At 32.9% G+C, this 27,609-nt stretch overlaps 1 protein-coding gene and 1 long non-coding RNA gene across 3 annotated transcripts in view; one reads left to right on the forward strand and one right to left on the reverse strand.

The window, feature by feature from the left end:
• Positions 1-27,609, reverse strand: part of LOC143203932 (peptide transporter family 1) — a 100,751-nt gene that overhangs the window by 33,794 nt on the left and 39,348 nt on the right. Inside the window, exon 2 of one of the 2 annotated variants that reach the window (XM_076416262.1) lies at positions 22,921-22,973. In XM_076416262.1, coding sequence (XP_076272377.1) covers positions 22,921-22,973 — 53 coding nt within the window. Of the gene's footprint in view, positions 1-13,268; positions 13,756-22,920; positions 22,974-27,609 lie in introns of those variants that run through there. The other variant, XM_076416263.1, reaches the window with a different exon arrangement.
• Positions 23,210-26,544, forward strand: LOC143203477 (uncharacterized). Its single transcript, XR_013007340.1, has 2 exons — positions 23,210-23,370; positions 26,080-26,544. It is a non-coding gene; the product is annotated as an uncharacterized LOC143203477 (long non-coding RNA).

Raw genomic sequence — 27,609 nt, forward strand, 5'->3', positions numbered from 1 at the left:
CGAATGTTTGTGTGCCATGGTACATTCATCCCAGATGATAATTTTAAACTGTTTCAACACTGTGGCCATGGACGATTGTTTTTTTATGTTGCAAACTGCGTCAGGGTTATTTTGAATATTTTGAAGCAGGGGTTGGTGGTAGAATAGTGAACATTTAGGGTTGTATGTATTTTATAATGTTACAATAAAAAAATAAATAAATTTTTGGGGTGGACACCCATTATCACTTCCACTTTCACAGGGGTTTCAAAAATAGATAGTCCGATTCTCAAACCTACTAAATATGCTTACAAAATTTCATAAGAATCGGTCAAGCCGTTTCAGAAAGCGAAAACTTAATACTTACATGCCAGTTTGAGTTTATTAACAAACATTCAACACTTGACCAGGTGCATAGAATTACAGGTATACAATAATCCTTCTTTACAGGTTTAAGCTAACTAAGGGCCGATTAAGTCTTGTTTTTTCGCAATGCTGCAGGTGATTTTATGGTAAACCCAATGTTTGTTTGCCCTTTGGCTCTTGAATAAATATAAGGACTGTGAATCCTAAGCTTGGGTTACGATGACGCTATTTTCAGACTGGTTTACTAATTGTTTTGTGCGTAGTGTTAAACAGTATTTATTCTCAAAGTCATTATTATTTAAGGCACTTCTGCTTATTAACAATGCGCCCGGCCAACCGGAGACCTTAAATTTAATAAACCCCAATGTGATAACACAATGTTTACCTCCCAACACAACTTCGTTTCTGCAACCATTAGATCAGGGTATAGTAGCAGTATTTAAACGAGTTTATCTAAGACGCACTTTTAATTGCATCTTATCAGTAATATTGTTTAATATTGACTTAAGATCATCAACTACAAATGCATGCTGGAAAAACCTAGTGCCGAAAGTTGTCATCAATATCTCAGCACGGCGGAATAAAGAAGCCGAAGTCACTAATACTTTACAAGTTATGCATCAAATATATGGAGGTTTTGAAGATCTTCAGTTCAGTTCAGAACAGATGTTTTAGCCGCTAATGACAATGAACTCATAGAAGAGGAACTCGTTGAAATTTTGGAAAGCAATTCAAATAATGAATCAAATGATGAAGATGATGCTTCTCAAGAATTAGTTGGAAAATCAACTCCGTCTTTACCTTTAGAAAAAATAAATAAGATTTTGTCATCTGCTCATGAACTGCAGGATCTGGTTTTGGACCTGGATCCTTCACTGGAGCGAAGTATGAAGTTTAATAATAGTCTAGAGAGTTTACTACGACCGTATGAAGAAGCACAGACAGACATTTATAAAATAATGAAACAGCTAACAATCCTTTCATTTTATTAAAAAACTTTCTTTCGTAACATTCGTATTTTGTAAATATATATAACTTTGTAACTTGCGTACTATAGTTCTTTTTGTTATTTTATGTTTTCATCAGCAAGTAAAATATAAGTAAAAATAAATTGCATGTTTACGTAGAACTAACAGAATAATTAAAAAGTCCGCGGTCTGACACATAGATCGCGCTACTAGAATTAAATCCATATGTTTTTTAGTTAGCCCTAACCCTCAAACGGTGCGTGTATAAATTTGACAGCTATCGGGTCATTAGTTTGTGCATTATAGCATTTTGAGTGAAGCAACTTTTGTTATTGTGAAAAAATGGATAAAAAGCAATTTCGCGTGTTGATAAAATATTGCTTTTTGAAGGGAAAATTACAGTTGAAGCAAAAACTTGGCTTGATGCCAAGTTTCCGGACACTGCCCCAGGAAAACCAACAAATCAAGGACTTCTATGCCAAGTTTAATCGTAGTGAAATGAGCACAGAAAACGGTGAAGGCAGTGGACGCCCAAAAGAGGTTGTTACCGAAGAAAACATAAAAAAATCCACAAAATGATTTTGAACGACCGTGAATTAAAATTGAATGAAATAGTAGGCACTCTAAAGATATCAACTGAACGTCTACATCATATCATTTACGAATATTTGGGTATGGGAAAGCTCATTGCAAAGTGGGTGCCGCGCGAGCTCATTTTTGACCAAAAACAACGACGAGTTGATGATTCGGAGCGGTGTTTGAAGATGATCAAGCGTAATAAACCTGAGTTCTTGCGTCAATATGTGACAATAGATGATATATGGTTTCATCATTTCACTCCGAAGTCCAATCGACAGTCATTTGAGTGGACTGCACACGATGAAGCCGCTCCAAAGCGTGGGAAAACGCAACCTTCGGCTGGAAAGGTTATGGAGTCTGTATTTTGGGATGTTTATGGAATCATTTTCATTTACTACCTTGAAACAAGAAGGAGCATTAACAGCGACTATTAAATAGCCTTATTGGACCATTTGAAGGACAATATCTCCGAAAAACGGCCGCATCTGAAGGAAAAGAAACTGCTGCTTCACAAAGACAATGCACCGTATTACAAGTCAGTGAAAATGATGGCAAAAATCCTTTCTCATTCACCGTATTCTCCATATCTGACCCCCAGCGATTATTTACTGTTCTCAGATCTCAAAAGAATGCTCGCTGGAAAGACATTTTCGTTGAATGAAGAGGTGATCGACGAAACTGAGGTCCATTTTGAAGCAAAGGACAAATTGTACAACAAAAATGGCATCGAAAAATTGGAGGGTCGCTATAATCAGTGAATCACTTATACATAGAAATTTTGCCAAAAAAATGTGTTTTACTACTATGGTAGGCCAGAGGCTTTTCAATTGACCTGTTATATAAGCAAAATGTTATCTACATCTATAAACAGAAGTTATCTATTGAAGATGTTGGCATTATTTAAGTTGTGTTTTTAACAATTTTATCGATTCATTCATAACGCGTTCTAGTTTGAATCCAAAAATACACAGATATTTTTGTTTTTATCAGTAAACACTGTAATATTTACTTAAAATAATTAGAAAAAGTTTATTTAGTCTGAATACGTTTCAAGTAATTAAAATAAATTATCTCGATGTTACTCTTAACGCTAACAGTATTTATTTATAAACTGTTGCAAGGATTAGTTAGTTTAAAGTAATTATAAAATCCGGATATAAAATGTTCAATTGGCATTCATCTTTTTTTCAGTTAGTAACTTTTAATAACTTTCATAAGAAAGCTGTTAAAATTTCACGATATTCTACTCATAAGTTTGTGAGTTATTGTGATAAGAGTGACACTATTTTTGTTATTTTCAGAACAATTGGATTGAAAAAAATTTCGTGTTTTAATTTTACATTGCTTGATGGGGAAAAAATACCGTTCAAGCGAAGCAATGGCTTGAAAAGTGTTACAAGGACTCCGTCCCATCAGAAAAAACAATAAAACGTCGGTTTGCTGACTTCAAAGATAGTCATAGAGACACCGATGGTGCAGAACGCAGTGGACGTCCAAATGAGGTGCTAACACCAGAAAACATAAAAAAAATCCACAAAATCGTTCTGAACGATCGAAAAGTGAAAATTGCTTGGGTTAGATGACATCGTAAAGATATCAAAAGAATGTGTTGGTTTTATATTGCATGAGACTTTGACAATGAGAAAGCTGTGTTCAAAGTGGATGCCGCATTTGTTCACTGTTGACCAAAAACAAAGACCTGTTGATTCTGAGCAGTGTTTGGCCATGTTTAAACATAACAAAACGGAATTTTTGCATCGATATGTGATAATGGATGAAACATGAATCCATCACTTCACTCCGGAATCAAAACGATCGTAATCTGAGTGAACAGCAACTGATGACAGGCCTATTTTGAGGCAAAATATAAATCGTACTACAAAAGTAGTATTGAAATGTTAGAGCGACGCTGAAATCGTTGTATAGTTCTTGATGAATAAAGCCAATTTTCAACAAAAAAAAAACATTTGACGGTTTTCATCGTTTGGTTCGGAAACCTGTATTATTTTGTTTATAAACATACTTGTGAATCTTGTGTGTCTTGTGAATCATTTTTCGAAGGTACGTGTAGTGTTCTTATCCTAAAAAGCAATGTTTATTACTAAAATAATAAGTACCGTCTAGCCGTTTTTAAAAGAGTATGAAATTATTGTAAGTAACGCCGGTAGGATAATAATCAAAGTTATGATAAGGGAGAAACTACAAATAATATTGAAATTCAACTCGTCTGAAGTTTACGGTAAGACTATAACATAAAACTCTTATTATTGCTGGCTTTGGTATTCTATTTATAGATTCGTGAAGAGATTTCAAACATTGACAATTCTGTAGCGATAACAAAATGATCCAAAATCACCAGAAGATATATCCAGTCACAAGAAAAAATAATGTATAAGTATAAATTTCACTATCACGTGGACATAATAAAAGAAGAGAATTCTCGTTAAGAATAGAGACAAGAATATATAAACAGGTATGAATTTATATTTACTGCATGGCGTATGATTATATTATAGAAATTTTATTACTTTCTTGAAGGTGAAATATCTGTTAATTGGATTTATATTATTTCAGACACAATGGCTAAGTAGTATGAATAAATAAAAGCTGACAAGTGCAAGGTGATTTGGACAGAAGAGCCACAGTCCTTATAAGAGGATATTATGCAAGTATCTTTTCGAATTATAAAATAAAAAATAAACTTGCTAACAAGCACATTTGAGAAAAAATGAAAGAGTAACACCTTGAACCTAGTGATAATCTGCTGTCTAAAGAATAACATAGGTAAGATAGTCTTTTCTCTAAAACTACTGTGTTTATTGAGTTTTACTTTATATTTTAGGTCGAAGATATAGTTCTCTTGGAAAGAAGCTAAGAAGCGATTGTTGAGTATAGTGCGTTTAATGGGTGGTTATTTTTACATGTTGATGTGTTCGTTACATTTTAAAATGTTTGCATTGATCTATGAATGAAATAAAATTAGTTGGAGAACTTAATATTTTCGTGTTGTTAATAATTATTTTACATGAGATTATTTTTAAACATCTTTCACTATCTCACCAGTTGTGAAATACTTTTTCCATATTAATTCACAAATTTTGTACTATGGAAATTCATAATCTTGACACGTTTTTTTGTAATTACCATTTGCAAAATAGAAATCGAATTTAAATATTATGTCAGATATCATAATAAGATTCCTGCAAGTACAATATAAATATTTAAATTTTTCGCGTTTTTTATGAGGTTTCTATGTTATTATGTGTATTATTATTAATAGATGTAATACACATATTTATCATTCAAAGACATCTTTATAGTAATAATTAAATTACAACGAAAAACAGGGTTATTTTCTCGAAACCAAAATATATGTTATTCATAATACCGATAATTTTTCCCACGTTCGCTAAAATTTGTTGGCCAGATCCGCGGCTCCTGGAACTGCTTTCTGTTCGTCGTCAAGCGCTCAAAATCATTGTGGCAAACACTGGAACTAAGCAAAATGCACGCGCACTATGACTTCGAACCAATTTTCAAACCTATTCATCACGACTGTTCGCCGAATTCAGTTCTGTCATACGCATATTCAATTTTCCCACGAAATTCGCTCCGAATGCTCAGGTCTGTACCCACCATAATATATAATTCCGTCAATATTTCTCCGTTTTTGCACACTCGCTAAAGATGTACAGGGGATAGACAAAATAATATAAACACGATGCGATAAAGAACATCTCGTTGCGTTCACTGCCCCCAAAAAAAAATTAACGCGACGATTTGAAGGAATTACTTGATAAAAACATCAATGGGGATCGCCATCGACAATAATTGATGCGTTTGAGCTTAAGAGTGCACGGCCGAAATACGAGCAAAGACATAGCAATGTTATTCTTCAGCATGATAACCCTAGAGCACATTCGTAAAACCGGTAAAAACATACTTGGAAACATTAAAATTAGAAGTGCTACCCGCAGTATTATCCTGACCTTGCTTGTTTTGATCACTACTTGCTCAGACAGATTCGTGGATAGCCTCATACAGCGTTCTTTCGAGATAGAACTCATAAATTGCCCGAAAGATGGGAAAAATCGTGGTTATCGATAGACAACACTTTGAATAAAATACTTTTTATCGAACTTTCATAATAAAGCTTAAAATTAAAAAAAATCTTTATGACTTTTTTGGGCTTAATATTACTCACATTATATGCCAATTCCTGTAGGTTATTGTTAGTTATTATGAGTATTGGGAACTATCGACTGAAATCGACTATCGACTGTTTCAGTCGTGTACTTTTAGTTACTATTTTTGGTTCTACTAGTTTCATTCGACTGATTTTTAACGTTGTGGCTCTGTCGTCCTAGCCACGACCTTGACAAAAATATACCCAACTTTTTGCTTAAAAAATATTTTCGTTCAATAATAAATAAAGCATATACTTTATTTATAAAGCCCCAGTAGTTATTGTGGGAACATATATATATATATATATATATATATATATATATATATATATATATATATATATATATATCTCAATTTCATTTCGGTTTTAACAATTTTAAAGAAGAAGAAGAATTTTTGGTATCAATGACAGTTTAGTTTCTAGAGTTCATTTCAGAGAGTTTCAATGGGGTTTTCGCCTGATATTTTCTTGCAATTAATTGTTTTTAAACCCCTTTGTGCTCTATGCTATTCTTTGTTACTGATACTAAAACCATCACTTTTAAATATCTAGCAAATATCGCTCATCAAAAGACAAACACCTAATAAGAGAAATGAGTACAATATATTTCATTTAAAATATTGTGCATTGTCTTTTGAGGTGGTTTACCACCTAATTTTTTACCTCTTCCTAAGTAAAGTGTTACTCAGTCGGTAAGTTGCAGTCAAAATGACAATATCATTGAATATGAATATGGTGAGAGGATTAGAGCTATCTATTTAATTTGATATCCATCAATTCACCTATCATCATTTACATACAATTACAGATTTTATCAAGTTGAATTGACCCTATATAATATGTTATTAAATTATATTAGTATTCCTTTCATCCAAGAAACGTACAGTGGTATTTTATGAATCACAAACACAAAACATATAAATATAGAATGGGAACTTAAATGGACACACCGTTAACCAAGTTCTTACTGTGCGATAAATTTTGTAAGACATCCTAAGTTATATTTGTTTTTGTTTTGTGTATATAATTTGAAGGAAATGTGTAGCATTTAAGGTAAATACTATTAGTTTGAATGCAAAAACATCATAGGAATGATGTTTTGCAGGATGTGAAGGTTCAAACGAAATAAATTATTTTCCAAAGGATTTTGCTATGGCACAGAAACGATTTTTAAAAATAAACTTCAGGAGAACCTTCATGATATCTTGCATCAAACTTCCGAACAGGAATGAACTCAAATGTGGAGAGTATTGCTTAACCAAGATGCTATTCCTAATTATATTTTAAATAGTAAGTCTTCATTTATATCTATATCGATAATTCAATTGAAATATATAATATTAGTATATTCACAAATTATTTACTTTAACCAATTGAAAACGAAAATATGGCTACAGGGTCATCGTGGGAATGATCAATTCTTTAGCCCACATTAGAATATTCAAAAATAACTACTTGTTCGTTTTATCAAATGAATTAAAATGAGTAACATGAATGGTTTTAAAACAGAACATTATGACACATGCTTACCCGCGGATGCCTTTGGAATAAACGAATCTGTCCTTTCAACTTCATGCTGATTAAAACCAGACAGTGTAGCAGAAAAAACTAAGATCTATATCTATATATATGGTCATGTTACAAGCAAGAATTTTTACATATACATTTATGATTCGACTAATATGTTATATTATCTAAATTTTATTTGGCGGTAGAAGCAACTCATTTTTATTCGTATGTGTGAGAATATATCTCTTGACTTTTTAAAAAAAATATAGTCACTTCAACACTTTTGTGTTATTTAGTGACTGAAACGTACATTTATTTAATTAGGACACTAATATATTCTTGACTTTTTATTTATTGCCAAACGAATATACAAAACAAATTTAACGAAAACCCTCATTCAGATATTATTTCAGAAAATGATGATTTATTTTAGATAATTGTTTTACATTGTATACAAGATCCTGATTAGAGGCGATAAATTAATAAAAATAATAATTAGGTGTTGTTTGTTCTAGTGGATGAAAAATATAAATAGGATTGCGAAGGGAAAAATGAAAAATTTTGGATCGTTACGTATAATATGGATAGTGCCCAATTAAGTAAAAAAAGAAAGGGAGGTCTCTGTCAAATAATATAATTTTAAAGTATTATTAAAAAGTAAATTTTTGTAAAGTATATTTTTGGACAAGTGATTTTTTAATTTATAGTTTTTTACTTTATAAAATCTTAGGCAATAACAATGTACAATTAAAAAATAAATTATCCATTGGCAAATTATACATTGTGCCTGATGTATTTTGAAAATGTTTTATACAAATGTTAACTAGTATTGAAATAAAATATTTTAATAAAATTACAAAAATAAATCCGCTTGGTGCGCCACCAGGTGATTTATGAGCAAAACTTAGCTGTAGCTCTAAACATGGCAGATCGCATTCTATGCCTGTCTGTTCTATTAAACTTGTACCAAATGAATACGAATTTTTATTCGGTGTGATTTATAGTATATCCATCGTTCATTGTTTTTTTTTTTGTTATTTCCCCGAGTAAACAACAAAACAGATTGTTCGCTACGTGTTCTCGTCTTTATATTTTTTAAATATCTCTATTTTATCAAGTTGAATTGACCCTATATAATATGTTATTAAATTATATTAATATTCCTTTCATTCAAGAAACGTACAGTGTTCTTTAATGAATCACAAACACAAAACATACAAATATAGAATGGGAACTTAAATGGACACACCGTTCACCATGTTCTTACTATGCGATAAATTTTGTAAGACATCTTAAGTTATATTTGTTTTTATTTTGTGTGTATAATTTGAATGAAATTTGTAGCATTTAAGGTAAATACTATTAGTTTGAATGCAAAAACATCATAAGAATGATGTTTTCCAGCATGTGAAGGTTCGAACGAAATAAATTATTTTCCAAAGGATTTTGCTATGGCACAGAAACGATTTTTAAAAGTAAACTTCAAGAAAACCTTCATGATATCTTGCATCAAACTTCCGAACAGGAATCCGCTTGGCGCACCACCTGGTGATTTATGAACTAAACTTATCTACAGCTCTAAAAATGGCAGATCGCATTCTATGCCTGTCTATTCTATTAAACTGGTACCAAATGAATACGAATTTTTATTCGGTGTGATTTATAGTATATCCATCGTTCATTGTTATTTTTTTTTGTTATTTCCCCGAGTAAACAACAAAACAGGTTGTTCGCTACGTGTTCTCGTCTTTATATTTTTTAAATATTTCCGTTTTTAAAACATTGGTAATTTCATTATTATTTTGATTTGGGTTCAAATTATGCAGATATGTCGAGCCATTTGCTTTCAAGTTGCATATGGAAAGAAAGTGAAATCAAGGCTGATGTCATTCTCGCATATTTTCTACGTCTTGAAAGATTTTTGGGTTAATATATGTGGTAATAAATTAAATATGTTATTTCTCCGATTTCGAAGATAATATCTGATGATATTTTAATCAAGTTTCGGGCCAATTTTCTTTATTGTGTTTTATAAACATTTGGTTACGCTCAAATCTGATCTGGTCGTGAAAAAGCACCTTGTATAGTACCTTTTATCTAAATATAGCACTATGATTCTATGGTAAAACTCAACCCATAGTGTTGCATCATCACTAACTTTATCATTAAAGTTCCTTCGGTTAGATGCTTAATATTAACCAAGAATACGAGGCCACTCGTTTGTAGCAAAAAATAATTATATGTTTTGACAGGATGTTTTTTGAATGTTTGTTACAACAAGACATATGTTTTTGTATATTTAGGGATTACAAATGTATTGTACATCGCTAGTCAGTACTTTTACAATTATTTTGGCAGTATTTCAATTCCAAGTTGGGCTGAAGATCTTGACATCATCATACTACAAGATACATATCGTCTATCCAAAATAACAGTGAAACTAGATAATCACGGTGTCGAATATATAGCTTCATTTTATTCTAGTTAAAAAGAAAATTCGCCAGGTTGTGAAATATCTGCAAAAATGCAAGTATGCAGCTCTTTGAGGGATGCAAGTCATCCCATCATACACTGTCAAGAGACATATGAGTTAAATGGTGTAAAGCTCACGAAGAGGTCTAATGGAACTTCGTTCGAAAATCGTTCCGAATATCTATGTTACTCGGAATTCCATCTGCAAGTTCGATATTTTAGACCTATATATAACAGATCAATTGAAAAGTCCCCGGCCTGACACATAGATGGCAATACCAGAATGTTTATCAGAATGTAAATTCATATGTTTATTAGCTAGCCCTAACTCTCAAAAGATGCGTGTATAAATTCGACAACTGTCGGATCATTAGTTTGTGAATTATAGCATTTTGAGTGAAGCAACTTTTGTTATTGTGAAAAAAATGGATAAAAAGGAATTTCACGTGTTGATAATATACTGCTTTTTGAAGGGAAAAAATACAGTTGTAGCAAAAACTTGGCTTGATGCCGAGTTTCCGGACACTGCCCTGGGAAAATCAACCATCAAGGATTCTTATGCTAAGTACAGAAGTGGTGAAATGAGCACCCAAGACGGTGAACGCTGTGGACGCCGAAAAGACGTTCTTGCCGACAAAATCATTAAAAAAATCCACATATTTTATTCCAGTTAAAAAGAAAAATGCCCTGGTTGTGAAATATCCATTGCAATTGTGCAGTAATTGCAAGTATGCAGTTCTTTGAGATATGTAAGTCATCCCATCATACACTGTTAGGAAACTTAATATTTAAATAGATGGTGTAAAGATAGCCGACGAAGAGGTCTAATGAAATTTCCAGACATTACTTTAAAAAGGATACCACTCTTGGCAAGACATTAATTAAAAGAGCCTAAAGACAACGAAAGTTGATGGTAAAATAGAAACGTTTTAACGATAATAAAAAAGATAACTAATTTTTAATAATTCATCAGATATAATGTTCCTCATGCTGGACACGAAAATGATTATATTCCTGGGGTTGAGTTAGTGGAGAAATGAAACAATATGTTTGTGCTCTAGATGAACAATATGACGACAGAATATTGCGTCTTCCTTCCTATCACTGCACATTCAACCCAATCGAATTGGCATGGGATGCGGCAAATAATTACTACAATGGACATGCAGGCCGAGAAGGATATACAAGCAAGAACTGTTTGAACATGTGGGAAAAAACATTGGTTTTTATCAACAATTAATATAAGATAACTGTAGAAAATCGTACTGAAGAGTGTGAAGGATTTATGTGCATATATATGCCTGTAATTATTCAGAATATACGATTGGTTTGAATTTATGGTATTTGGTTAGAATGTATGAGGAGTGAATGAATACTAACTGTTTAGCAGATATGGTAAAGGCATTAGGGAGAAGATTACAGCTGTGATTAAATCAAATTTTGGCACGAGAAATATACACCGCAAAAATAGCGAAACAGCAAAAACATTTGGTTGCGAAACGTTTGACGATACAAATATCGATAAATATAAAATACAAGCAGCAGAAATTAAATATCTCAGAAGAGTCAGGGGTGTAACAAAGGTGGACAACTTCAGAGAGAAATAAATAAGAAAATATCTCAATAACATCAATCAGATGCGGAGTACACATAGAAAGGTGACATAACTCAGTTTGTTTACACGGAATCATTGGTAAAAGCTTTTGTTTGTTTATATTTTGTCGATATTTTTTCCTAATACACAGGCAAAAACATCTACAGGAAAATCAACCATCAAGGATTGGTATGCTAAGTTCAGACGTGGAGAAATGAGCACCGAAGACGGTGAACGCAGTGGACGGCCAAAAGAGGTTGTTACCGACGAAAACATTTAAAAAATCCACAAAATGATTTTGAATGGTTATATTATATCCAAATATTCACGAATATTTGGATATAAGAAAGCTTTATTTTGTCTAAAGTGGGTGCAGCGCGAGCTCACTTTTGACCAAAAACAACGACGAGTTGATGATTCGGAGCAGTGTTTGAATATGATTAAGTGTAATAAATTCGATAATTTGCATCTATATGTGACAATGAATGAAACATGGCTCCATCGTTTCACTCCGAAGTATAATGGACTGTCATCCGAGTGGACTGCACACGATGAACCTGCTCCAACGCGTGGGAAAACGTAACAGTCGGCTGGCAACGTTATGGCGCCTGTATTTTGGTATGTGCATGGAATAATTTTCATTGACTACCTTGAAAAAAGAAGGACCATCAACAGCGACTATTACTTAGCATTATTGGACCGTTTGAAGGACGAAATCGCCGAAAAACGGATGTATTTGAATAAAAAGAAACTGCTTCACCAAGAAAATGCACCGTGTCACAAGTCTTCTCCAGTATTCTCCAGATTTGGCCCTCAGTGATTATTTCCTTTTTTTTTTATATTTTCTCAGATCTCAAAAGAGTGCATGCTGGGAAGAAAGTTTTGTCGAATGAAGAGCTGATCGCCGAAACTGAGGCCTATTTTGAAGGACAAATCGTACTACAAAAATGGTATCGAAAGGTTGGAGGGTCGCTATAATCAGTGTATCACCCTTGAAGGGAATTATGTTCAATAAGAAAAACTAATTTTGCCAAAAAATGTGTTTTACTCTGGTAGGCTGGGGACTTTTGACTTCTGTAGGACAATTGACCTGTTAGATTTATAATTTCATCTTTGTCATTGAAAACTGGATGCATAGGTACGTTTGCATTAGGTTTTCAGAACACCTGTAACCGTACCACCTCGACATCAAGATCTCGCATCTATTTTGCCATTTATTGTGTAGGTAGTTGTTATATCTTTTATTTTGATCTCTGTTTTTGTTAATTTAAGATGTTAAATTATATTATATTGATTTATTATATATAATTTTTATTTTATTTTACGCCATGCATTTGAAAATAACTCTACACATTTTTGTTGGTTATTTAACCTGATAACATTTCGAATTTTAGAAATCGGCTGTAAAATCGACAGTGGTCGCTTAAAGCCAACTAACCAGGTAAATATCAACGCTATAACATGTTTCAATAATTGCAGCGGACGCGGTTTAATGATTTCGTTAATCTGAAATGATGACGAAACAATCGCATACCAGCGCAACAACGAATACAAAGAAAAATGATTAAATATTAAAATTGATTAAAAAAAATAAACCGTCATAATTACGTACCTTCACTTGTTTTTCATCGGCCATCTGCATCACATTCCTTTCACAGCCCATTTTCAGAGTTTATCAGCCGAGTTTAACAGAAAAAAACAAACAATAAGGTAAAAAAATCGGCACAGCGCGGGGACGCGTGTACGACCTACGAATCGTCTGTTTCACGGATACTGCGATTTTCTCTTCCGCATCTCCTCCGTTCTGTTTGTTTTTGTTTTCTTGCACTTTGTTGTCGTGGCGATACGGGGTAACGGCGGCGTTCGGTGATGGCGATCAAAGCGTGCTACGACGACGGTGCCGAGTGGACGACTGTTTTTTGACGGGCGAGAGCCGCGCGACCGGTAATTGCGAAGAACGAACGCGTCCAGTTTGGCGGCCGCAATCATTATTTTAACTCGAAATTTATCTTAATCCTGGCCGGCGTGAGAGTGAGGTGCGAGACGTGGTCCACTGCGGGCCGATCGAGTTACGATTGAGTTACGAGAGATGGTCATCGCAATGATGAAAGCGAGTTTTATTTGGTTACACTTCTTCGATATTTTCTTTTCCTTAAAACACGAAGACATGCACCATTCAAGAAAATCATAAATCGTTCCGAATATCTATGATACTCGGAATTCCATCTGCTAGGTCGATATTTTAGACCTAAATAAATAGGTCAATTGAAAAGTCCCCGGCCTGACACATAGATGGCGCTACTAGAATTAAAACGATATGATTTTAGTTAGCCCGAACTCTTAAACGATGCGTGTATAAATTTGACAGTTGTCGGATCATTAGTTTGTCAATTATAGTACTTTGAGTGAAGCAATTTTTGTTATTGTGAAAAAAATGGATAAAAAGGAATTTTGCGTGTTGACAAAGTATTGCTTTTTGAAGGGAAAATACAGTTGACGAAAAACTCGGCATGATGCCGAGTTTCCGGACACTGCCCCAGGAAAATCAATCATCTAGGATTGGTATGCTAAGTATAGACGTGGTGAAATGAGCACCGAAGACGTTGAACGCAGTGGACACCTAAAAGAGGTTGTTACCGACGAAAATATTTAAAAAATCCACAAAATAATTTTGAATGACCGTAAATTGAATGAAATAGCATACACTCTAAAGATATTAACAGAACGTGTACATCATATCATTCACGAATATTTGGGTATGAGAAAGCTCTGTGCAAAGTGGGTGCAGCGCGAGCTCACTTTTGACCAAAAAACAACGACGAATTGATGATTCGGAGCAGTGTTTGAAGATGTTCAAGTGTAATAAGATTTTGCACGCATATGTGACAATGGCTCCAACATTTCACTCCGAAGTCCAATCGATTGTCATCTGAATGAATTACACACGATGAACCCACTCCAAAGCGTGGGAAAATGCAACAGTCGGCTGGCAAGGTTATGGCGTCTGTATTTTAGGATGCGCATGGAATAATTTTCATTCACTATCTTGAAAAAGGAAGGGCTATCAACAGCGACTATTACATAGCGTTATTGGACCGTTTTAAGGACGAAATCGTCGAAAAACGGCCGCATTTGAAGAAAAAGAAAGTGCTGCTTCACCAAGACAATCCACCGTCTCTCAAGTGAGCGAAAATGATGGCAAAAATCCATGAATTGGGATTCGGGTTGCTTCCTCCTCCACCGTATTCTCTAGATCTGGCCACCAGCGACTATTTCCTGTTCGCAAATCACAAAAGAATGCTCGCTGGGAAGAAATTTCCGTCGAATGAAGAAGTGATCGTCGAAACTGAGACCTATTTTGAAGCAAAGGACTAATCGTACGACAAAAATGGTATCGAAAAGTTGGAGGGTCGCTATAATCAGTGTAGCACCCTTAAAGGGATCAATATCACTCCATCATCAGAGTGACCAGGAAACGGATTAATTTCCCACAGCAATAGCAGTCGTTCCAACTACGTATCATGCACACGCCAGATAATGCAAGACCAAGAACAAAGCAATTCGGAACACTCATCCTCACACGGTCTCAGAGTCCCAGTCATCGATTCTCCAGAACAAAAGCAACCGCCAGCGTCCAGTCGCAGTTGTTCAATTTAATATTTCAAAGAGTTGACATATCAATTTAGCTGCAACCACGATTTATATTACTTATATATCATTTGTAATTCAAGTAAACATAAATCATTTTAATTATATTCTATTTTTACACGTATTTTAGACAAGTGCTAATACGAGTAAATAAAGTTATTTAAAAAGAATAAAACACCAATCATTATTTAACTATGGAAACATATACAATATTTATTTCGGACCAATGACAGCTAGGCAGTGTTTTAATTATTACGGAGATACTTTGAAAATGGGTCTAATACCTACTGGATGACCTAAAAGAAGTAGCGTTTCTCTGGCGTCAAATTTAAGTGCTGTCCAAATATATGGATAATATTTTGAAAATTAATAATTACAATAATTTGACAAAAACAAACATTTACAAAAAAATCACAATATATACTAAAATATAAGCAAGAATTCTTAAGAAGCTCTTAAGAATAATATTGTGGGCCACTGAAGACTAAATGCATTGATACTGATTGTGACTTAGGTCCAGTTATATATCAGTATATAACAATAAATTAGGTTAGATTAAAATGGGTCGACGGTCAATCTTGACCAGATTATCACCACATAAATATCAATTTGGTATCTATAAAAAAAGTTCCAATAACTAGATTTCACTGTTACTATGCACCAATATATTACTAAAAGTTACATTAAGTTTGAAGTCATACGGATATAGTTTTAGAAATCAATACTTAAGTAAAATTAATGTGAATTAACTTTCAAACAGACAAAGTAGATATCTAGTAGTAATATAGATTAGTATAAACTGTAGCACATAGTACTATTATATACGACAGGAATTATTTGGTGAGTTTTAAATATCAACAAGAATATCAAATTACAACAAATAAATTCCAAAAGCTGAATGAATATTAATATTGAAATTATAGCAAAAAAAGTCTCTGGAATGTACCCTTAAAGTATATTCACAAGCTCCAACCCACCAGCATATTAGGAGCGTTGTTATTAATCTGTAAAGTACTTTGTATTGGGTTTTCTTCTATATAATGTATTATATTGTTTCACGTAAGGCAATCAACTGTAATAACCCTTCATGTTATTATTTCATTGTCTATAATATTCTGTCTCCACATTCTACACTTTCTCACCACTTAAGTTTTAAACAAAAAAAATTAGATAAGTTCTGCAAGAAGTTAACTTTAAGGTTCATCAGCTAATCATAGCTATTGAACTTACGTTTCATATCGTAGCTAATTTGTACCATAAGTTTATAGTTAGGGTCTTCCATATTGCCTACAATCTTAATTACAATTTCTTTACTTATTTCGGTTGGTACTCGTTGCTGTTAAATCGAATTCGAACACAACATAAACTTCTTTCAATTTAAGTTCGGATACATGAGGAAACGTTCTGCATAAATACTTAAAACAAAAACCATCTTGTTGAATGTTGATATTGCTGATCAATGTTGATCTCCTGTTCTGCTATTCTACTGACATACAAAATCTAAAATTCGTTTGCTGACTAAGGAGCATGGAGGTAACTTCTAAGCCATAAGCGACCAATGATCAAATAATAAAAAGTTATTCGTAAGTTTCCTGATGTTAAGTAATAATAAACATTTTAAATTTGTTTCTGATAATAAAATATTAAAATGTTAAAAATTGATGGGAGATATGACTTGATTATTATGATTTTTGGTATCAGGACGCCAAATAAATTGAGGTTTACTTTTTTCCTGTGCAACCAGATAATTTTATACCGCTCAGTGTTACTCTTTTTGTTTAATTCAAGAAAATTGCAAAAAAAATTGATTAATTACTAATGGAAAATTATGGTGAACATATTCCATGAAAAGAACAGGTAAATGGTATTGCTCAATGTACACTGCCAAGTATTCTAGGTTATATTTCATTGTCTTATAAGCTTTGTTCTGCTACGGTTAAAAAAAGCGATCGATGAAATGTTTTTTTTTGTTCTATACAAAATGTGGTAAAAATTAAAACATGGCATATTGCTGCTAGATACTGCCATATTTCCAGATGATGATGCGGCCATACCCTTGGCCAAAAAGGTTCAGTCTTCATTTGAAGAGCATCAGAATATTATCAAACATCTCCCATGGCCAGCATAACACCAGATCTCAACATAATTGAACCGTTATGGTGAGACTTCTAATATACAACATGGGGCAAAAGTCCCGTTACTATTTTGATTGCCTATAACAATGTTCAAAGAAACGATAAGTAAGTTTAGTTTTCATAAAAAAGTTTATTTGGTTTTTAAATTTTTTTTCGTTATGAAAAATTATGTCTAAATGGTGACCGCGATTCGCTATGCAACTTTGGGCTCTTTTTAAGGCATTTTCGTGACATCCTGCAACATCTGAGCCTGAATTTATTCAATTTCGTGCCGAATATTGTCTTTAACTAACTTTAACTTTTGATTTTAAAAAACGCCATAAGAAAAAGTCTGGTACTGTTAAATCCGCAGTTTACTTTAATAATTTAATTGTTGAACGAGCTGTGCGTGCTGTGGGTCTATCTTGCTGAAACAGCATGTCATCTAGTCCTTGTTCTTCCATTTCAGACACAAGAAAATTTCGAATCATATCTTGGTACCGTTCAGCAACAACAGTAACTGCAATACCTTGGCCATTTTCAAAAAAATAGGGACCAGTGATGTTTCCAGCATGAATACCACACCATACAGTTGTTTTTAGTGGATGCAATGATGTTTCATGAATCAATTGAGGATTCTGTGTTGCCTAAAACTGACTGTTATGCTGCCATAACGTTGCCAGCCGACTGTTGCGTTTTCCAATGCTTTGGAGCGGGTTCATTGTGTGCAGTCCACTCGGATGACTTTCGATTGGATTTCGGAGTGAAATGATGGAGCCATGTTTCAGCCATTGTCACACATCGACGCAAAAACTCGAGTTTATTACGACTGATCATCTTCAAACACTGCTCCGAATCATCAACTCGTCGTTGTTTTTGGACAAAAGTGAGCTCGCGCGGCACAGCACAAAGCTTTCTCATACCCAAATATTCGTGAATGATATGATGTACACGTTCGGTTGATATATTTAGAGTGTCTGCTATTTTATTCTATTTTAATTTACGGTCATTCAAAATCATTTTGTGGAATTTTTTAATGTTTTCGTTGGTAACAAGCTCATTTGGACGTTTACTGCGTTCTCCATCTTCGGTGCTCATTTCTTGATGCTTGATGGTTGATTTTCCTAGGGCAGTGTCCGGAAACTCGGCATCAAGCCTAGTTTTTGCTTCAACTGTATTTTTTCCCTTCAAAAAGCAATATTTTATCAACACGCGAAATTCCTTTCTATCCATTTTTTTTGGCAATAACAAAAGTTGCTTCACTCAAAATGCTATAATTCACAAACTGATGATCCGACAGTTGTCAAATTTATACACGCATCTTTTGAGGGTTAGGGCTAACTAAAAAACATATGGATTTAATTCTAGTAGCGCCATCTATATATCAGGCCGGGGACTTTTCAATTGATCTGTTAATTCAATAAACTAGAATACCTTGTTATATCGAAGATATATAGCTAGAGAGATATATGTGGCAGGTTACTGCTTTTAATATTGCTTCTTAATTGTTATGATCTATATCATAACAATGGCGAATTAATCAATTTTCTTAGTCACGCGACTTTTTCCTGTTAAACAGATATAACACGATATTATACGTTTAATCTATCTTTTGACTGAACTAGTCAAATTAATGCCAGAGCACGTAATGGTAGTTTCATTTTATTAACTTAATAGTAATTTTGTAATATACGAGGACCTTGTCTTTATAAAGAAATTTGAGATCAATAATTTACCAAAATGGATTATTAATCAAAATATTTTCAGCAAATATCATAAACTGAACCTATAATCAAAGAAATTGGTTATATCAGTTCATGATATCCTAAATATTACTTGGACTTATGGGGTTGTGTTAAAGCATTAAACCAACCAGTTATTCAACGCATCCAAAACAAACTTTTTCGGTCAACTACACAAAATACAAGAACTAGACGATGACCACAAAATAGAATAGTTATCAAAGATAGTATATTTTTTGAGATATTATATTATATGATTTTGAGGGCCACCTGGAGTCGTGAAACTTGGCAGGGTTAAAGCTTATATCGAGGAAGAATTTTTAGGTCTAACATTTTTATGTAACATGCGTTACAAATAAATAAATTCCAGTAAAACGAAATACGTCCAAATCAAGTAACCAGGAATAGACGTCAGATCGTTGACACAAATATATATAAACAAATATTTTAGGCCGACGAATTGCCAGCTCCAATTCTTATACGGTAGATTATTCGTCGTTTCTGTTGTACGTAAATCATCTACAGACGGATACTTTTTAAAATCAAATGCCGGCAGGCAATTTTGAATCGCAAGATAAATCCCCAAATTTCACATTTGGAACAATATCAAAACCGAAAGTGAGTGTGTTTAGTGTTAATTAATATTTTTGTTACTCTCTATTATTCTCGTATTGTTGCAACTTTTAAAGAGTTGTGGCAACTTTGGATAAAAAAAGACAATAGGAATAGTATGATATTTAGAATTTCGAAGTCAGCTTCCGAGCACAGATAAGACAAATTGTTCTTACTTAAGGACTGTTAGTAGTTGTTGTGGTTCTGGAGTCATATCATTGTACTAGAGGCAATTCAAGAAGTTATTAAGATTTTTCTAAAGAGAAATAGATTTTGTAAACAAATATTGATAAATATTAAGGCGTTTAACAATCAATGTAATGATATGTGAAGAGAATCAATATATGTGACTATAAGACACTTTATTCTTTAAATTTTATTTTCTTTATAGATCTAAGTTTTGGACAATCAGTAGTTAACTTTGTGATTGTGAATACATTCCTTTAGTATAAATTTCTAAATTGTAACACATAACTTACTTAATTTTGTTTTGCGTAAATGTTTTAATATATATGCTAAAGGCAAATGTGAATTTACAAATTGGTTTAGGTGGTTTAGAAAAGAGTTCAATGTATATATAATAAAATAGCCCTAACCTATAAACCCTTGCGGCTGTTTAATTAACTGTAGTCTAAGTCCTGCGATAATATATGCATCAGATGTACTATAATGTTAAAGTAAATTATATTTTAAAATATTTTTGTTTTATTATTTTATTTATATTAGAATATTGTTATATATCAAAGTTAAAATAAAGTAAGTGTCAATGTTTGCGACGTTTTGACGTCATAGATATAGATGACGTGAGCTCACCGCTTCTTGGGATACACTATACCTAAATTTATAGTTTATCCAATGAAGCAGTGAACTTACATCATCAAGATGTCTAATGTATTGTCTGTCGCAATTTTGTAAATTCGTTTTAGTATCAGACAATATATTCTTTCTCATTTTATTCCAGTTCAAAAGAGATACAATGCTCTCTGATACGTTCGAATACGTAATCGAACACCGCTCGGTTGTCAAGTGCAAAATTCTTCAAAATATTAGTTATAACAACTACAAGTTTTATCAGCGTTCTAAAGGTTTCTAACTACAGGTAACTACAGGTTTTTAATGCTTTGCTTATTTTGATAAATTTAAAATCGCTGCTTATTATTACTCTGACTGAAAATGCCGAAGCCAGATAAAACAGAGTGCCTCTCTAATCAGTTACTTCAGGCCACGAATCAAGATCTCTTTGATGTTAGCTTCATAACAGAAGACAAGACAGTAACAAAACAGTGAGTAGTTTAATTAACATAATTTAATACAATTATTTTAGAAGAAACTATCTGAAAAGTATCTGTAGGTAGCTTAGAGCAATGGTTTTTGCCGCATGTAGAATAGCCCTTTCTACGCTGTTAGGTAATATAGGATTTAAAAGGTGTAAAGATAACCTACGAAGAGGTTGTTTTGGATGGAACTTGTTTTGGACATTGTTTTTAAAAGAATACAATTTTTAAAATCGTTTAATAAAATCAAGGAAGACTTATTATTTAAATTTGTGTATTTAGACGAGATATGAATATTTCAGAATGGGACATTAGGTCACTCATGGCAAGATGATGATTATAAAAAGTGTTAAGACAATAAAAATTGATCGAAAAAGGTAAATGGTGGAATAACAATTTATTAGGTATTATTAGTTATAACATTTATTAATAATTCATTGCAGATATTTTGTTCTTCTTCTTCTTAGAACTGTTGAGGTGGAATGGTAATAACACCTCACATCATTGAGAGAAGATGAAATCGTGAACAAATGTTAGATAGGCTGGAGATCAATCAATTTCCAAGGTGATGAGAGTGGAAACAACTAAAGACGAGTATATAATTACACTACATAAGAAATGTGCCCAGAACTCTATAATCTCATGGGTGGTGTGGAGCAGAGTTCATTGTAAATATCATAAAACAACTTCAACCTATAAACTATTGTAGCTGTATAATTAACTGTAGTTTAAATTATTCGATAATATATGCATTAGATGTACTATAATGTTGAAATAAATTATATTAGATAACACTTTTGGTTCTTTGTTTTATTTGGAATTTTGTTATATATCAAAGTCAAAATTAACTAAAACTCAAAGTTGGTGCGGCTTGACTTCATAAATTGAGATGCCTCACAGACAGATATTTTATTGTCAAACAGAGTGACGAATACACTGACCTACACACGAAATATTCGGGTGTTCCGCAGGCCCATTGTTATATCTATTATATAGAGCTGACATACCGACCTCAAGCAGACAACTTCCACAAGCAGACAACGTTAAATATCTGGGAATGCATTTTGATCGACGTTTGACATGGAAAAACATATATTTACAAAACACAAAATTAGATAACAAGGTTTTGCTGTATAAGTCAATACTTAGGCCAATTTGGACCTATGGCATTGAACTGTGGGGTACAACTAGCAAATTTAACATAGATATCCTCCAGACATTCCAGAATAAAATGTTGCTTGTTAAAATAAAGTCATCGTCGATGCCCCACATTATATGTCCAACAAACTGATTCAGCGCGATATCCCCATAGAACCCATAACGAGTGTAATTCGGAGTGTTAGTGCGAAGTACTCTGAAAGACTATTAGTGCATCCCAGTGCACTCGCCAAACAGTTAAATATGCGCGATGACAGTGAAGTGCGAGTGCTCAAATGCAAAATGCCACAAAAACTGATTAATAGACACATAGAGTGAGATTTAATAATCTCTAGAATAAGCTAGAATAGTTTTTAGTATAAGTTAGGATAGACTTTAAAATAAGTTAGAATAGTATCTAGAATAAGATTTAGATTATACGTTGAACAGTAGATCGCTTCAGTACGTTTTCTACATGCCAAAATAGTTATAATATATAACTGAAATCATATAATAATACTTATTGCCAATGGGCACTTTGTTGACGTTCTAGGGGATTAATAAAAATAAATAAATTGAGATGACGTAGGTTCACGGCTACTTTAGATAGACTATAGATACTAGATATATAATTATTTATACCGAAACATTATTTTAAATTTTAAATAATTATAGATTGACTCGTATTTGCCATGTCATTGTATCTATTAATATCACAAACTGAGATAAGTACTTACCTCTAAAGTTGATTCTTCATCGATTTTTTCATCGGAATCGGTCCGACCAACGCCTGAAACAAATAACTGATTATAATCCGTGAGCAATATTTACTTGACTACATCTAATAATATCAGCATTATCTTACAATTTTATGTATATTGTAAGTCAGACCCTCGAAGAAATTGCGCGTTACAATTAACTACCGATTATTCGCACCAAATTAGGGAAAAAATGGTTATCAGTCCTCTTGATAGTGTGTATTTATTTTCCCATAATTCCTATAATATTCTCAGTGTTAATATTTACCTCGTCTGCTCGTTATCTTTTACAGCGTTATTATTTGTTGGGTTGAGTAAGAACTGCAGAGTCGGTTTTACCGTAATTAAACTTTGGAGTTATCAAGAGGATTTGCAAAAAATCATTGTCGGAAGGATGAGTGCTTGTTACATATTTTTTTACGATGCCAGGTGATTGTATTATGTATTGCGATAAAACCGTGTTTATCTTATATGTGCCGCATCACCCACAATAAAGAATTGTCACAATTGTGTGAATCTAAATTAACAAATGCAAATAAAAGTTGTCTATAAATAAAACTTAACCATTTCCTTTGAATTCGGGGTTTTTATATACATAATACTTTTTAAATACTACATAATTATCACACCTTTGAAGGTGGAAAACCTGTTTTTCATTTTTAATCGTTGAAATTTGTGTGTTTTTTAAAAAATTTTCTAGTTTTGTATCGAATATGTATCTTTAGTTATTAGGTGCACGTATATATTCTCCTAATTGTTTCACATAAAAAGGCATTTATTGACAAATCTTGGTACGATACGTGTTAGTCAAAATACTACTAGAGCTTTTTCCTATCTTTCTGGCAATATAGGGTTATCCTGTCGAAAGAAGAATAAATATAAATAAATTGAATGGGTATCTCTAATTATTATGTGCTTGCATATATTATGACCATATCTTCACTTGGAAAAACTTAGTTACTGTTATTTAGAAACGATATTGGTTTGGCAGTGACCTATGTTCGTACTTCTATTCAGTTTTTCCATATGGTGTGCCAGCGAAGCCATGTATCAACCTGAAGAACCTTTTTTTACGATACCAGGTGATTGTATTATGTATTGCGATAAAACCGTGTTTATCTGATATGTGCCGCATCAACCACAATAAGAATTATCACAATTGTGTGAATCTAAATTAACAATTGCAAATAAAAGTTGTCTATAAATAAAACTGTTTTTAATCATTCCCTTTGAATTCGTGGTTTTTATATATACATAATACTTTTTAAATACTACATAATTATCACACCTTTGAAGGTGGAAAACCTGTTTTTCATTTTTAATCGTTGAAATTTGTGTGTTTTTTAAAAAAATTTCTAGTTTTGTATCGAATATGTATCTTTAGTTATTAGGTGCACGTATATATTCTCCTAATTGGTTACCCTGTCGAAAGAAGAATAAATATAAATAAATTGAATGGGTATCTCTAATTATTATGTGCTTGCATATATTATGACCATTTCTTCACTTGGAAAAACTTAGTTACTGTTATTTAGAAACGATATTGGTTTGGCAGTGACCTATGTTCGTACTTCTATTCAGTTTTTCCATATGGTGTGCCAGCGAAGCCATGTATCAACCTGAAGAACCTTTTTTTACGATACCAGGTGATTGTATTATGTATTGCGATAAAACCGTGTTTATCTGATATGTGCCGCATCAACCACAATAAGAATTATCACAATTGTGTGAATCTAAATTAACAATTGCAAATAAAAGTTGTCTATAAATAAAACTGTTTTTATATACATAATACTTTTTAAATACTACATAATTATCACACCTTTGAAGGTGGAAAACCTGTTTTTCATTTTTAATCGTTGAAATTTGTGTGTTTTTTAAAAAAATTTCTAGTTTTGTATCGAATATGTATCTTTAGTTATTAGGTGCACGTATATGTTCTCCTAATTGTTTCACATAAAAAGGCATTTATTGACAAATCTTGGTACGATACGTGTTAGTCAAAATACTACTAGAGCTTTTTCCTATCTTTCTGGCAATATAGGGTTACCCTGTCGAAAGAAGAATAAATATAAATAAATTGAATGGGTATCTCTAATTATTATGTGCTTGCATATATTATGACAATTTCTTCATTTGGAAAAACTTAGTTACTGTTATTTAGAAACGATATTGGTTTGGCAGCGACCTATGTTCGTACTTCTATTCAGTTTTTCCATATGGTGTGCCAGCGAAGCCATGTATCAACCTGAAGAAGTCGTAATCAGTAATGTGTCTCAACCACGTACACAGCATTCGAATAGTGTATCGTTTACAACACTTGAAACCTGTGACTGATTGTTGTATGGAGGATTATGACTTCACATTTGTTACTCACTGTAAGTGGTTCTTTTTTTTTCCAACAATACGTTATTTAATTTATTTCATTGACGTTGGTAGATATCTACAGTTTCATTCGGTTCTAGTGGATCATAAATCATTACACCTTATTGATCCCATCATATGGCTCTCCTGGAGTAATCCTTAACTGTTTGCCTTTGGGATTGTCATAGTAGATTCACTTTTCATTGCAAGACACAATACGTCACAGAAAACTTTTAGTTTTAGCTGATGAACAATTAAACTGCGATGAGATTCCTCTTTAGGGATCTTTCTACTTACTAACTACTTACTAAGTTATCTGAATATTCTTTGAGATTTGTGTTGGGTTTTCGTCCAATAAATCTCGTAATTTATTGCCTTCCAATCCAAACTTTTTTGATCTTCGAAACTAAAATCACCAGTTTAACGCCATTGCATTGAAAACAAAAAAAAAAGGAATGTGATGGAGCGGCATTACTATAAGTTTCTAATAAGTGTTTGATGGTCTTCGGCAATAAATTTCTTCAATATTTTTTAAATCTTAAAATTACAAAGTACTTATTCCTACGATAGATGCTTTAGTATTAACATCTATGGCACTATTTTTAAGGTAGTTTACTAAGAACTTCACTGAACTAGATCAAATGGTTTTACTTTCTTTAATCTTCTAACTAACCCATGATTACCAAGGAATTCGAGAAACTTAACATTGGTGTGCTGATGGAGCCTCCGTTAATATCTTGTGGAAGAGTCTTTGTCTTAAGTATCTATCTTCAGGTCCTTATGCAGATTGTCATCACAAATGTACCATGGAGCACCAGAATCCAACAAAAATGCAGCAAGGAGGAATCATTATCCTATAGTCATGGAGTTTAAGTATTTGGTATCATTAATACAGAAGAAGGAAGTAGGTAGCCTCTACTGTTGAAGCAGTAAGCCGAATTAGCCAAGTTGAAGGAGCATTTGCTTTTTCTATGTTCCAAAGATTGATGATGATGATGTACAACAATAATTGGCCTTAACTCCACTAATGGCTTATTTATGAAGATTGAATACGTGAATATTGTTATTACGATATTTAGTGATAATAAATATCAATTTTAATTGCAAGAATAGTTTACATGAAAATGTTTGAGAAGATGCATATGATAATTCGAGGATAAAGATGCACCCTTCTATAAAAATGGCATATAAAATATGTATATGTATTAATATATTAATTAATATAGGCTGAAATTAAAATTGTTTGGTTTGATTGCGGAGACACCCTCGGACTAGAACAATCTGGGTATAATTTTAGCACAAGGCAAATTGTGAAGACAATATTTGATATTGCATAACCTTGGTCAGTTTTTATTTGTTTTTCAAATGGTTTCTAAAACGATATCTATGCTGAATAATTTAATAAATTGTTATTTAAATGTCACGCCAATCGAATACAAACGAAAAAAATCTGAGCCAAATTAAAATCTGTTTTTCAATTAACTGATTATTGCGATATCTGGTTTTAATCGATGTTATGATGCAATTATTTTAGTAGCAACGTAAGGAAAAGGAAAAATTGAAGTGTAATGTTCGCAATTAAAGGAAAGTTGATTAGAATTATGATATTATTGGGTTGGCAAGAAATTAAATATTGTTTTGTAGTGTAAATAAACTGGTCGCGCATATGAACTAAAATTAACTTTCATTAACCATATATTTTTCCTTTTGTGCGATTGCTATTACCATCTGATACTGTCATATTTCAATGTTTATCTTTCTAAGTTTAGTTTTGTTTTGATTGTTGAATTATTAATGCATTACTGAGAATTATAAGTTAATTTTGAATGTTTTTTGGGCATCAACACTTTTCAAACTACTGTTTATAGTATTTTTTCTTTTTCGACTTATCGATTTGGGTCGATTTTCAAAATTGTTTATTTATTCGAAAGAGTACACCTTCTATTAAGTCAGGATCTGATGGCGGAATCCGTTGAAGTCGAGGGAAATCCTCAAATTATAAACGCACGAACGTTTCCACATATTTTTTTGTTTAAAATAATTAGATATTTGTGTATGTTATTGCCGAGCTGATGTGACGGAAGACCAGTGCAAAAGCCGTTCAGTTTGCTTTTTAAGCACTGACCATATCATATGTGAAGCCGTAGAGATGTTGCGGACATCTACTTCTATGGTGTAGTGATTGGAGTATTCAGATCACTCAAGCGGAGGCCGCGGGTTCGATTCCCGGCGGGGCAACGACTTTTTTGTTCTTATTTAAACAAATTTAGGAGGAGACGGTAGCAGCTGTTGAAAGCGGCAAAA

Source organism: Rhynchophorus ferrugineus, unplaced genomic scaffold (genome assembly GCF_030347505.1).
Source record: "Rhynchophorus ferrugineus isolate W39M unplaced genomic scaffold, kcgeb_rfMv2 rfM10, whole genome shotgun sequence".
Classification (NCBI taxonomy): Eukaryota; Metazoa; Arthropoda; class Insecta; order Coleoptera; family Curculionidae; genus Rhynchophorus; species Rhynchophorus ferrugineus.